This window comes from Thermobia domestica, chromosome 2, assembly GCF_964235325.1.
Source record: "Thermobia domestica chromosome 2, izTheDome1.hap1.1, whole genome shotgun sequence".
Lineage (NCBI taxonomy): Eukaryota > Metazoa > Arthropoda > Insecta > Zygentoma > Lepismatidae > Thermobia > Thermobia domestica.
The window spans coordinates 97,610,567-97,623,043 of record NC_137455.1 but is presented as its reverse complement, the minus strand read 5'-3'; the positions used below and the strand labels follow the sequence as shown (position 1 = coordinate 97,623,043).

Genomic DNA, 12,477 nt, shown 5'->3' with positions numbered 1-12,477 from the left:
ATCTACTACGTTCAAGTGCCATGAAAAAGTAAGATGAAATGGAAAAGTAAACAAAAAATGAACCACGTCTCTCGAACGCTTACGTAATATTTAAACAATTCCATACGTGACAATATTCAATATGCTCGATTTCACTGTATATTTGTGATATACAGTAGCGCTTACAGAAAATGAAATTTTAAAAAATATATTTTAGTCATGACTAAGAATTTTGATTTTTATTTTATATCAGAAGGTGTTTCCAATAGAATATGGAGCATGAAGATAATATAGTGAATCAAGTATTACGGCAAAACTAGTGATTAGGTTAAGCCTTATAATGTACTAAAACACAATAGAGATACATAAATATAACATACCTTAATTGAAAGAAGTTTTTCTTACTTTGATATGAGCAAATTCCTTTATCACATTCGCGTAGTCAATGTTCCAGCCAATTCGTGTATTGTTGATATAATCGCTAGACTACTCAAGCGTGTTTCAGACATAGAAGAACGCAGCTAGTTTTTAATAAGATTAAGTTTCGAAAAACTTCTTTCTCCACATGCCACTGTCACCGCTAAGGATGCGCACGAGACGAGTCGAGACAGGAATTTTCTGATAAAATTCGAGTCGAGACACGGCTCTTCCAATAGAGAAATATACATTTTTCGAGTCGAGACATCACTTTTACAACACATTTTCGAGACGAGACAGCCACAAATCTTGTCTCGTGCGCATCCCTAGCTACCGTTAAGTGCAGTACCGACATTGGGAGCAAAGTCATGTTCCTTAATTGATTTTAAAGTGTCTTTTGCTGAACTTTTAAGTTTAATTATAGTGGATAACACTTTACTTTTACTCGCTGTAATGTTTAAGTTGCTCAAATGTTTCTCATAAAGTTAACGCAATAACGTCAAAAACTTTGTAATAAAAATCGATCTTGTATCTTATTTGTGGATCTTCAATAGCTTTATCCCCTGTCTCGTGCTGAAACTGTCTGTTCTTTTTCGACTTCGAATTTTCACTGTATTACCTATCCGTAGATCATCCATATCTAATGCTGATGCCAACTCCATTTCATCAAGTAAGTAAGATTGAAACTTTGTACCATTTCTGATCCTCTCAATGAACTCAGATATATTTTCAAGAAACCCCACTGCAACCAACATATGAGAATTAATGCTTTGGAGACTTTCGCTTACTATGTTTATGTGGAGTAAAAAGTCATACCAGATAACGAATGAGCAAAGGAAAGTCACGCAGCTGGTTTGCTATACACAGTGTATCGTGGACGACCATTCCATATGTTCTATTGTCGTTACTTATTTGGAGTAAGGTATCATAAATCTCCATTATTTGATATCTAAGTGACGTCAGAGCTTCAATTCGGCTCTTCCACCTTGTGGTGCTTAACGGTTTTGTTCTTTTAGTATGGTCCAACGTTGAACTGACGCAAAAAAAAAAAAAAAGTGAGAAACTTTTTTAACTATACAAAAAGAAAAAAAATGAAACGGTGTATTGAGATCTTGTGGTTGCATAGTTAACGACAAGGTTCTCTATAAGGAACATAGAAGGCTCGGGAATTTATTTCTAAAATTCTCTTCTGAATACCTGAATGTTTGCCTTTCATATTGGAACCATTGTCATATCCTTGGCCTCTCATGTCTTCGATAGGAATGCTCATTTCCTTTAGATGTTCAATCATTACTTCTGTCAGTTCTAGACCAGTGGTGTCTGTTACCGCTACAAACCAAGAAAATGTTCGCAAATTTTTACAAGGCATTCTCAATTACTGTATATAATTTGTACAAAACAAACTATTATTGTCATTTGCTCTGCACCATAAACATCTGGCGTATAGTCTAGTATTATCCTATAATATTTTGCAGCTCTCAACAAAGACAGTATTTTACTTTTAATTTGTACACCAAGAATTTGAATAATTTCATTTTGGACATCTTTTTTTTAAGTAATGGTGGTATTTATTTTGTCCTCCCTTGGTTCTTTTAATGTGTTAGCCCATGACGTTGTCAAACTTGACAAAGAGTTCTACCACTTTAGAAAATTACCATCATTACTTGTGTAAAGTTTATCTGATGTTCCGCGTATTGGAGGAACATTGTTCACCTAAAATACTGTATTATCGCAACTAGTCGTTCTATTACATTCTTCCAATGTTGTACTTCGGCATTTAACATTTTATTATGTTCTGCGTCAATTGCAAGACCACTTTTTAGTCTTGTTAAAAGCTCCACCCATTTTCTTTGCAACTTAAGGTGAACTAAGACACTTTGATAATCTTATCCACCCTACGCCGATGCAAGAGAAATTTTGAACGAGATACCTGTGGCTAGTAGTTTGATAATTGAAAATGAGGGGGAATATTCTGGATTTTCTGAGTATCTGAATGAAGTAAGTTCAATTACATTTTCAAGTGAACATAATATTTCCATGTGGGCCTATTACGAAGCATAACACTTTAATAGTATTCTTTTCTTTTTCAAATTTTGCCGCCCATTAGACTCGCCGCCCTGGGCGGTGGCACGGCTCGACCTCCCCCCTCGCGCCGGCTCTGGAGTTAATAGAAATGTCCAGGTTTCGACAAGTAAATTGTGACTGCACTGGAAGTGACTTTCCGGAAGTAGTCAAAATTGGTATCGATGAATTTGTTTCATCACCCTAAATCATTCATATACATATTGTGTAAACAGAGTCAATAGAAATGTCCAGACTGTGGAGAGTCATTTGTGACTCTATGTAATTTTCCGGAAGGGTTGGTCAGAATCGGTGTCAATCAATTTCTTTCGTAGTCCTGAATCGTCTGATGCGAATATTGCCTATATAGAACCACTAGAAATGTTCAGGCCTCGAAAAGTAAATTACTCTCAAGATGTGTATTTACAAAAATTATAAGTGTCTTGAAAGAATATGAAATTGAGTGTGAATCCTACCCTTAATGAAATTTTGTGTGCACCATTGAGTGCAACGTTTACACACACATGTATTATTAACAACAAAAACAATAACAAAATAAATGTAGGAATGAGAATTATATTTTTATAGAATTAAACTTTGGTCACAATCTGATAACATTGTATCAAGCAGCGCCTCTGTGGGCAATTAGTGAAATTAAGTGATAAACACAAATAAAATTGTAATCGTGTTCATGCACAGATCTGCTGTAATATCTGGAATTGTGCAGGATGGCGGAAAGGTAAAGAAAACACAAGAGTAGTTTTGTTAACTTTTATCTTCTTTGAAAATATTTACGAAGGGGATCATGCGTAATTTTAACTAATATGGTGATAAGGCCCTGCAGCTAATTTACCATGTCCTCGATTGTTATAAATTCTGCATATGTTATGAGGTTTGTGCGTTTGTCAACAAAAAATTCAGGCAATTTGCATGTTAAATTAATGAAAAAATATAATATTTCAGTTATTGTCATATATGCATTTCTCTTCGAAGCTATCATTGTGATAACATTACTAATGACGTAGTGTCCATTGTTCCGTTTTTAGTGTTTATAAAGAGCACTTGCAAAAGATGTATTTACAAATTAATAGTCAGATTTATATCAAATTGCTAGTTTATTAGCTGAAAAATAATAATAGTAATATTCGTTTCTGCAGCCACTAAATATTTGCTTCGAATTTGATGGTAGGATTACCATCTTCAATACCGTCTGAACTTGTACGTCACATCCTGAATTATCAAAACAATTAGTTGGAATAATCTAAAACACATATACATCAGATAATAATTTAGTTTTAATGGATTACTTTTTATGAGAAGGATGAATCATTTAAGTGAACAATGTGACCACTAGGGCTTCCGATTGAAACTAGTCTTTTCAAGACGAATAACCTTAGTATGAACGAATTAATGGCCTTTGTGTCGCAGAGTAGGTCCAATATTTTCAGGCTGAAAAATGTAAATTTTTGTCATTTTCGAAGAAATTCAGTGCCATTACCTTGGAAGGTATTCCTTAAGAAGTCCTTGGTGGACATTCACTTTAGGAGGACTTTATCGTTTTGCATGTAAATAATGCGTCCGAAAATATATCCTAAAAACTACTGCGTAAAAAACAAACCAACCTCTAAGTAGTCACTGAAAAGTATAAATGCTAACTGAGTCAGAGCAGGAGCGCAGCAGCGAGTTCGTCGATAGGGAGCAGACGCGTCATCGATGGTGAGTATAAGCGTAATTGAGGATGTCGTTAAGAATCTTTTTTAATTTTGCACCATTACACTATAAATAATAACACCTTCTCTATCGTTAACTTTGTGTCCTCCAAGAAATGTACCTTGTCACTGCCGACTTTTGCATATGACATTCCACACCATCTATACAATGTCCACATTTGGAAATAACTGTTCTTCTGTTTCGTTATTTTAAATGTTTTCCTACATATGCGACACTTTGTGTTCAATTTCAATAATACCTGCCGCTCCACAAAACAACTCTTTTTGTTCACCAATATAGGTTTATTATAAAACTCCCAATCGAAATGTCACATCTGTCACATACAACTACCATTTTTGAATACTAGGAATTAATTTCCTCATTACACCGTAATGTCTGACGTCAGCATGCCTCTACTGAAAATAGTAGCAAGAACACACAGCTCCTGACACTTGAAAATACTACATTACGCTTCTTTTGTTAGCATGAATTTCATGAAAAATTACCAATCCACCTTTTCGTTACTGTGGCTTTTACATATTTTTCCTTTCTGCACCTACCCTCCGGTACTTAGCCCGAATTAATAACTGAAGTCTTTAAGTGCATCGAAACCAAGATCATTGACGATACCCAGCTAAGCTGACCCGTTAATTAGCAAAGGCATTGGTAATATTTGAAGTGTTATTTCAGATTAATGGGATTTAGTTTTTGTTACGAATTTTTTCCATGTTTCTCACCTTACTCAGTTAATATTTAAATCTGAAATGCAGTGAAGCTCCTGTATGTTGGAAATTTACAACTTTTACACCTAAATGTAACCAAAACTAAAAGTTCTAGTTACTGTCATATGGCAAGCACGGTTTATTGTTCCGATTCACTGCTACGATGAGTGATTTGGTTACGTGATGAATCACTTAAACGATCACAGTAATCGGAGCAGTTAATGAGACAAAGATCACTACCAATAAAAGTACAGTCCCAGTTTAGGAGACCATATATGCATGGTTCTGAGAGGGTTTTCTACTGTCTTCAGTCACAGCTGCTCAGTGTTGTCAGTATTGGATGCGCTTCCAAGAAATATTAAATTACTATAGTGATTGCTATCTAGCAAATAGAAAAAGTAATTATGAACACATATGTGCAAACCACATGTTTCTAGTCAAGTAGTTGTCATGTTACAGACTTTTAAATATTTCCATAGAAAGCGATTGTGAAAATCTTTAGAACAAGTTGTCTCGGGTGTAGTGCGAATATATTTGGACTCAAGCGTTTATTTAATAAATTCTTTTTATGCGAAATCGAACCCCTAACTTATCAAAGAATAGTATTCAAAATAACTTACGAACTGTACTTTATATTGTGTTCTGCTAGATGCATATGAGATCAGTTTTTTCCTACTATTATTTATCAATATAAACATTTTCGTAAGTATAATACGAGCAGTTTTTGAAAAAAGTAATATCGTATTTCCGTATAATATCGCATTTCTGTATAATATCGTATTTCCTTCGTAAACCAAAACACTTCTTTATCCAGTAGAACCAATGTGATTTTCTTTTCTGCTTCTCGTTCACGGTTAAGTATTTCATCATCCGTTTACCCCTTCTCTTCTATTTCTCTTCTATCTAGGCTCAAGATTACTGAACAAACATTTAGGCATCAAAGCAAGGCAAATAAATTATCTCGTTCAAAACAAGACATTTGAGTCAAGGAGAGATGATGTCTTTAAACGTACAACGTGAATTCTTTTATAGTGAATAATGTTAGTAGAGTCTATTGTGTGTTTTCATGGGGTATAGAAAATGTGTTTAAAAAATAATTATCAGAGGCTTCAGAATCTGTGCTGCACTGCGGTAAATATCGAATATCATTGGCTACTGCTAATGTCGCTTCTCGTGTAAACAGAGCTACGGTACCGTATAATTTTTTTTCTTACGGGAGCAGTTGCATTCCTGGCTGCAGATTCGCTTTAAGGCGGCTTAGCCGATATGATTATAAATACAGTGTGCTGACATATACCATAAAAATGACAGTGCAGAATTCACCAACCAACCTGTGCGAGGTGGCCACTAAAAAGCACTAATGCTATCTAACCCGCGTAAGGGTAGGGCAAAGTTGGTGGGCTTGTGCGGGGTGCGTCTTAGCAGGCGCGTCAGCGATGGTAGATATGCACATAGGCGTGGATAGTTGGACGTCTTATATGGTAGACAGTTTTATCGTTGTGGATTATGATTTAATACACTGCATTGACGACGTCTTCCTTACAAAGTATTACGTGCTTAAGAGCATACACTTCTGGTTATATTTTGGAACATAATTAAGCAGATCAGATGTAAGATTCCGATATATTTTGATTACTTATACGTTCCTCCTTTGAAGTAACATTAGATATTTCTTCCGTAATTTTATAGACTGTAATCCCCTATGATGTTTGACATTGAGAAAAAAACGTTTCCAATGGATGACTCAAGTAATGTCACTTTCTCATCACGCGAAAATCTCAGTACTGTGTTCTCTAGTTGAAAAATTTGTCACATGGTGGCACATTTGTTGATTGTTTTTCCACGTATTTTGTTTTGTTTCTATGAATGCTGAGTCAAGATGGCTTCGGTAGAGAGGACTGCAAATAGCCAAATATTTTTTCTATTATTTTCAATATTTTGAAGGCAATACTTTTTTAGATATGTGTCTAATACTTCTAGAAGTAGTAACAATTTTACATTTTTTGATCTGCGTAATAGTATTTCGGCTACACATGTGTTTAGTGTAGGTCCACAAATGTGGACCTCAGATCTACAATACAAATTCTTAAAGAAGTATTACCCATTTCATGATATACAATAAAAATGCTAATAAAAGGTATAAGGTTACACAAAACAAATTAAAAGCATATTCGACATAAATATTTTATCATTGCATATATGTACAGATGTTTTCCATTTGGGCGATGATATGGCTGGGCATAGGGTGTACTGGCCTCCGAACTTCAAATGTTAATAGGTATTTTTTTATTATTATTGTTGTACAGTAACATTTAATTACTTAAATTTTCTAAACTTATGTCTCTGGTGCCCGCATTATTGAATGTTTACATCACTGGTGAAGTTAAGTTCAGTATTCAAAGTAAGATGATTAGGGGGGGGGGGGGGCAGAGGTATTTCTCTAATTTTGAAAAAAAAAAGACGCTAGGTATGAAATTATTATTTTGATTGTATGTACACCTAAATAAGTGTTAATCTATTTTGCCTGATTCATATCTAATACTTGTGTGAACTTCTAGTTAGGATAGGAAGGGGAGGTACCTACAAATTGATCATTGGGGTCATATTGTGCTATATTTCAGTTTAGATTTTTTTTTTTTTTTTTTATCATGTCGTCGCTTAAACATGTTGCATTCGACTAAATCATGGAATTTCTATCTTAATTGTTCTCTTCGATTTCTGAGTTGTAATTTCTAACAGTGGCAGATTTAGAAAATATTTTGGGAAGGGTCTTTGCGTAGGAATACTTCCCTTTTCTCAGAAATTCCGGAATTTTTGAAACGGACCGCTTGGGGTTTATCATGATAGTCATGACTATATTAAGTTTTTTTTTTTTTTTTTTTTTTTTTAAATAAAGAAATACCGGAAATTTGGGGACTTCAGCCCGAACACCCACTGCCCCGTAAATCCGCTATTGGTAGTCAGTGTTGCAATAACAACCATTAGTATTTCTTCCTAGTTATACAGAGTGGCTCAAAAGTAGGTATACACCCCTACATTGATCAAGTATAACATTCTACCGTATAGATGTATTTGCTTCGGCTGTTCCGAACTTAAGATTCGGCTGTACGTTCCGAACGTAAAAAGACATAAAAAACAGCTAATAAAGAAACTAACTCTACCTGATGGATAACAATAGGAAATGATATAAAAAGCAATGAGTTGATCAATACGAGATTGTATACCTACTTTTGGGCCACCCTGTATGAATAAATTCTATTGTTTCTTATTTTAGTTATGAAGCTGCTCGATGATCGTGAAATAAAGAACCTTCTTAAAAGTACAAACAGTGACCTATTCGATTTTACGTCAAATGTAAAAGAATTTTCCAGTACTAAAGATAATCTTTCTTCATATATGTACAGTAGTCACTTTAAATCAACACTATATGTTCTGGGCCCTAAGTAATAAGTAACCATAGTTTGAGAAACCCCGATGTGCTTTTATTTTACTGAAATAACAGTTGTTATATCAGTAAAATAAAAGTGCATCGTGTATTTGTCGTGTTAAATGGAAACATAATAAATTAAACGTATAATATCACATAAGCAGGTTTTAATACTACTTAAGAACCAAAGTCCCCGTATGTGGACTATCAGCTACCCCCTATGACGTCATCAGACGCAAAAAATCATATTCTTGTAATGTTCACCACCCTATAGACCTTCAAAAAAGTGCAATGAAAAATTCTTGTTGCGCTTTCCAGAAGCCAGGACCGAAGAGGGTAAGGTATAGTTAGTGACTATAAGTGCCTATTTTTATAAAATCAGAAATAACTTTTCATTAATACAATAGAGTATTGACTGTCCGGCCTAATGGACAGATCAAATAACAAAAAAGCATTCAGTAAATACTTCCTGAATCACCCATTTCATTAAAAATACCATTTTTATTCCAAAAAACAGCTCTTATTCGTTTCTTCTGACCTTTTGGTACATATTATATTGGTATAATTTATTATAGAAAATGAAATTATGTACAGTGTTGTACACATTTTAAGATAAATTTAATAATGTCTGACTCAAAAAATCAAGGGCACAGTACAGTATGAATATGTAGCCACATCTTTAAAATTACTAAATATTAACGAAAAACGTACGTTTTTTTTTCTTTATACAAATTACACGTGTCTTATTTTATTAAAAGGGAATATCCCTTTAAAAATAAGCCGCCTAGTACGGAGACCGGACAGTCAGTAGTTTGCTACGGTTTCTTCCCATCTCTTTTCGACTGGTAGAGACAAGTTGTGCATGATATGCAAAAACTTCGCTGTGTTCAGTATGTTACTTTTAGTTTTTGCAAAATAATTTGCGGAAGTTTTTCGAAATTTCCAGTGCTTAAACATTTGGCTCTAGTTACGAAATACATTATAACATATGTAGGTAGGAAGGATAAAATGTTTTGCGTCCAAACGACCGCGCCCAAATGTCATGGACCCGAAAAACACTGAGAGAGAGAGAGAGGGAGGAAGGAAGTGAATGGAGCCAGTGTCAAAGCTCGAACTTGAAATCGAGTGGTATCGAACCTACAGGAGAGTTAAAGGCATTGGCTACAAATGTGAATAGTGATAGTTCTTAAAAAGCTTTGGATGCAAACGGTAATACGACAGTGGTAAAAATTCAAGCTTGCTGTTGAAAATAGAAGAAAATATACTTTAAATCGTAATTACCTCTATTGGTAAGTAATCCCAATTATAACAGCGGAAACGTTAAAACATTTTCTTTTCTAGCTTGTATATGAATGGTTTGAAAAAAAAAAAAAGAAGAATGGATATAAAAATGTAAATCATGATCGATTTATCTAAGAATGAATGCAATATATTGGTTTTGTTTTGTACTTGTTAAAGATTTTGATATCTTCATTTAAATGTTAAGCTTTTAACCATAGTAATTTAAAATCATAACAGATGGGCAAAATCAAATATTACCTACGAAGAAGAGAAAGTTATCTGGTTGTGATCCCATTCAAGCCAAAGGACGTTTTTATTTTCATAAAAATTGAATCTTGCTCATAAATTGTTGTAATTTGATTATTGTTATAAAGTTATTTCCTAATGTTTTCCTTTTATCTTTCAGTGATGAACGCCCCGTACAATCGGCTATACAGAAAAGGTATGTGTAAAGCTAAATATTGCATGTCGAACTAAATTAAACTAAATCCCTACTATTGTAATAAAAAGCATAGTGCTTGTCATAATAATTTAATATCACTCATGCCATAACTTCTACCATACTATACTTTAAACTCAAATATACAAATATGAAACAATGCGCGTACGTTTTCTTTTTACTGAAGACTTTTTTTTTTCCTTAAAGCAATGCTTTGCTAAAGTAAAATGCTTTCTTCCCAACACCGTCTTTCCATTGTAGTACAGTCTTTAAAAAATTGACGTAAGATGTTGAAAGATGCTTTAATATCTTAATAATACCAGTTACATGGATGTGTAATAAACACAAATCATTATTCAAAATCACACCTTTAACACGCACGCAGTTCTGTAGTTTTGGTGAGCACTCGTGAGTTACTTTACGCAGGACTTCAACAGGAAATTTCGCCAGTCTCTTCTCAAAAGAGATGTTTAAGTTTTCAACATTTAGATGCCTCGTCTTGCAAGCTATTGCTAAAGCACATACCACAATTTATAATCCACGAGGTTTATGTCCTAACTACCAGAAGATCAGTCAAATGTGGAAATGAATATCTGATACATTGCTTGCAAGCACTTCTGGATTTATCCAAGTCTTTATGTGTGGGTGCGAATCTTGCTGGAAACTCCACTTCTGACTATGGAACAGGGTGTTGTTGAGATTTCTGACAAGTCCTTCTAGCATTGTCTTCTTGTACTTTTTAGCTAATGTTTTTACTCTTTTCTCTCAGATGGCGTGGGAAGCCCGGGTTCAATTCCCAATGGGAGCTCAGGTGGTTCGAATTCCACGTTAATCAGTAGGTCCACGTCTCGTATAGCTTCGCTGCTGAACGGGACGTTAAACTCAAAAAATCAGTCAATCCTTTCTCACAGAAATGGAGCTCAATTGTATCCTTGTAACTCACACTCCACCACACAATGATTGACACAGGACGGTGTTGTTCCGGTCTGAACCCTTATTGTCAGCTTCTCTTGAACTTGTGGCGTATACCCTGTCATTTTGAGCATTGCAGTCTTCCTCAACATGGAAAACCTTTTCATCAGTAAAGAGGATTAGTCGATGTCTGTTTGCGTCTTAACTCGTAAGCGATTTGTCGTTATGACTCTCTGGCTGTTCAATTCATTTCAGAGGAAGTGCCCTTTAGTCGTTTGTAATTATGTAGTCCCAAGTCAACTACACTCACAAGATATAGACATTCTGGATATTTTTAGTTCACGCGCCATCATTGTCCATTCCCTTACAGGACGTTTGTCACACGAGTTGCCACTGTTGTAACCAGTTCCGGAGTTTGTGTGGTGTTTGGCCTTTCTTGCATGAGGCTGTCTTTCAGAGCTTCAGTATTATGAATCTTTGGATAATGTTAAATCTTTTAGATAATTTGAGCTTCTGGTGCATTTTAAAAATCTTACTTGCTGACTGGCTACCTTACTATGACACGAATTTCATAATCGCCCCATTCCATTGTGAAAACTACTACAAACAATTCGCTTCAGCAGATGAACTAGCAGGGACTCATGTTTCATATCATATATTGTTGTTCGTCTTTAAATTTATAATGTTTATGTGTGTGTGTTTCTGTTTTGAACAAAGATGTGAATTCTTCCTAGAGAGTATTATACTTAGTTTTCTTGTGAATATAGTATACTTATGTGCATTTAATTTTATCGTGTTACGTATGTTAGTTCCTGGCATAAGTTTTGACATCGTGACAGACAGAGAATAGTAGAATGTTTAAAATTATATCACTGGACAAATATACAAGCATAATATATCAGTTCTATTATTAAATACTTCTAGTAGCCCTGTGTATCGTAGTTGCTAACATTCCCGCTTGGTGTGAGCGGCCCTGGCGTCCGATTCCCAGTGGGGATGGATACACTCGGTCGGTAAGTTGTAATAGCTTTTTCAGACCAGTCATCCAAAGTGAGGTTTTCCCCTCATTTATACCAGGGAAATACTAATGGTACATAATGCTCCCAGGCCGCTTCCTTCCTTCCCCAATTCGCCGGATAATATGATCACCGCGGAATATGGTCCCTCCTACGTGAAACTGGTAGGTATCATAGATCCCAGTATATCATAGACCATACAGTCTTGCATGAGGCAGTCTTTCAAAGCTTCAGTATCATGTATGTTTAGATAATGTTAAATCTTTTAGACAATTTGAGCTTCTGGTGCATTTTAAAAATCTTACTTGCTGACTGGCTATCTGTAGATATCATAGACCATAGATACCAGTAGTATCCAGAAATATAATTCCTAACCTTAAATTTTACTATAATACTAGCTAAGCCTGCGCTGTCTACTCAGTGCATCGTTCTGTTATGACCATGAATCTCCTTCCCACTGTGCATGTCTCCTTACTCACACAAGTAAAGGATAGGAGACTCACAAAGGAAGTG

General features: G+C 35.0%; 1 protein-coding gene across 3 annotated transcripts in view; it reads left to right on the top strand.

Annotated features, from left to right (window-relative positions):
* Nucleotides 1-3,045: 3,045 nt before the first annotated feature.
* LOC145674274 (BSD domain-containing protein 1-like) overlaps nucleotides 3,046-12,477 on the top strand; it is a 61,191-nt gene continuing 51,759 nt past the window's right edge. Inside the window, exons 1-2 of one of the 3 annotated variants that reach the window (XM_081744130.1) lie at nucleotides 3,046-3,196; nucleotides 10,004-10,039. In XM_081744130.1, coding sequence (XP_081600256.1) covers nucleotides 3,186-3,196; nucleotides 10,004-10,039 — 47 coding nt within the window. In that variant the 5' untranslated portion in view covers nucleotides 3,046-3,185. The remainder of the gene's footprint in view (nucleotides 3,197-10,003; nucleotides 10,040-12,477) is intronic. The other 2 variants (XM_081744113.1, XM_081744123.1) reach the window with 2 other exon arrangements.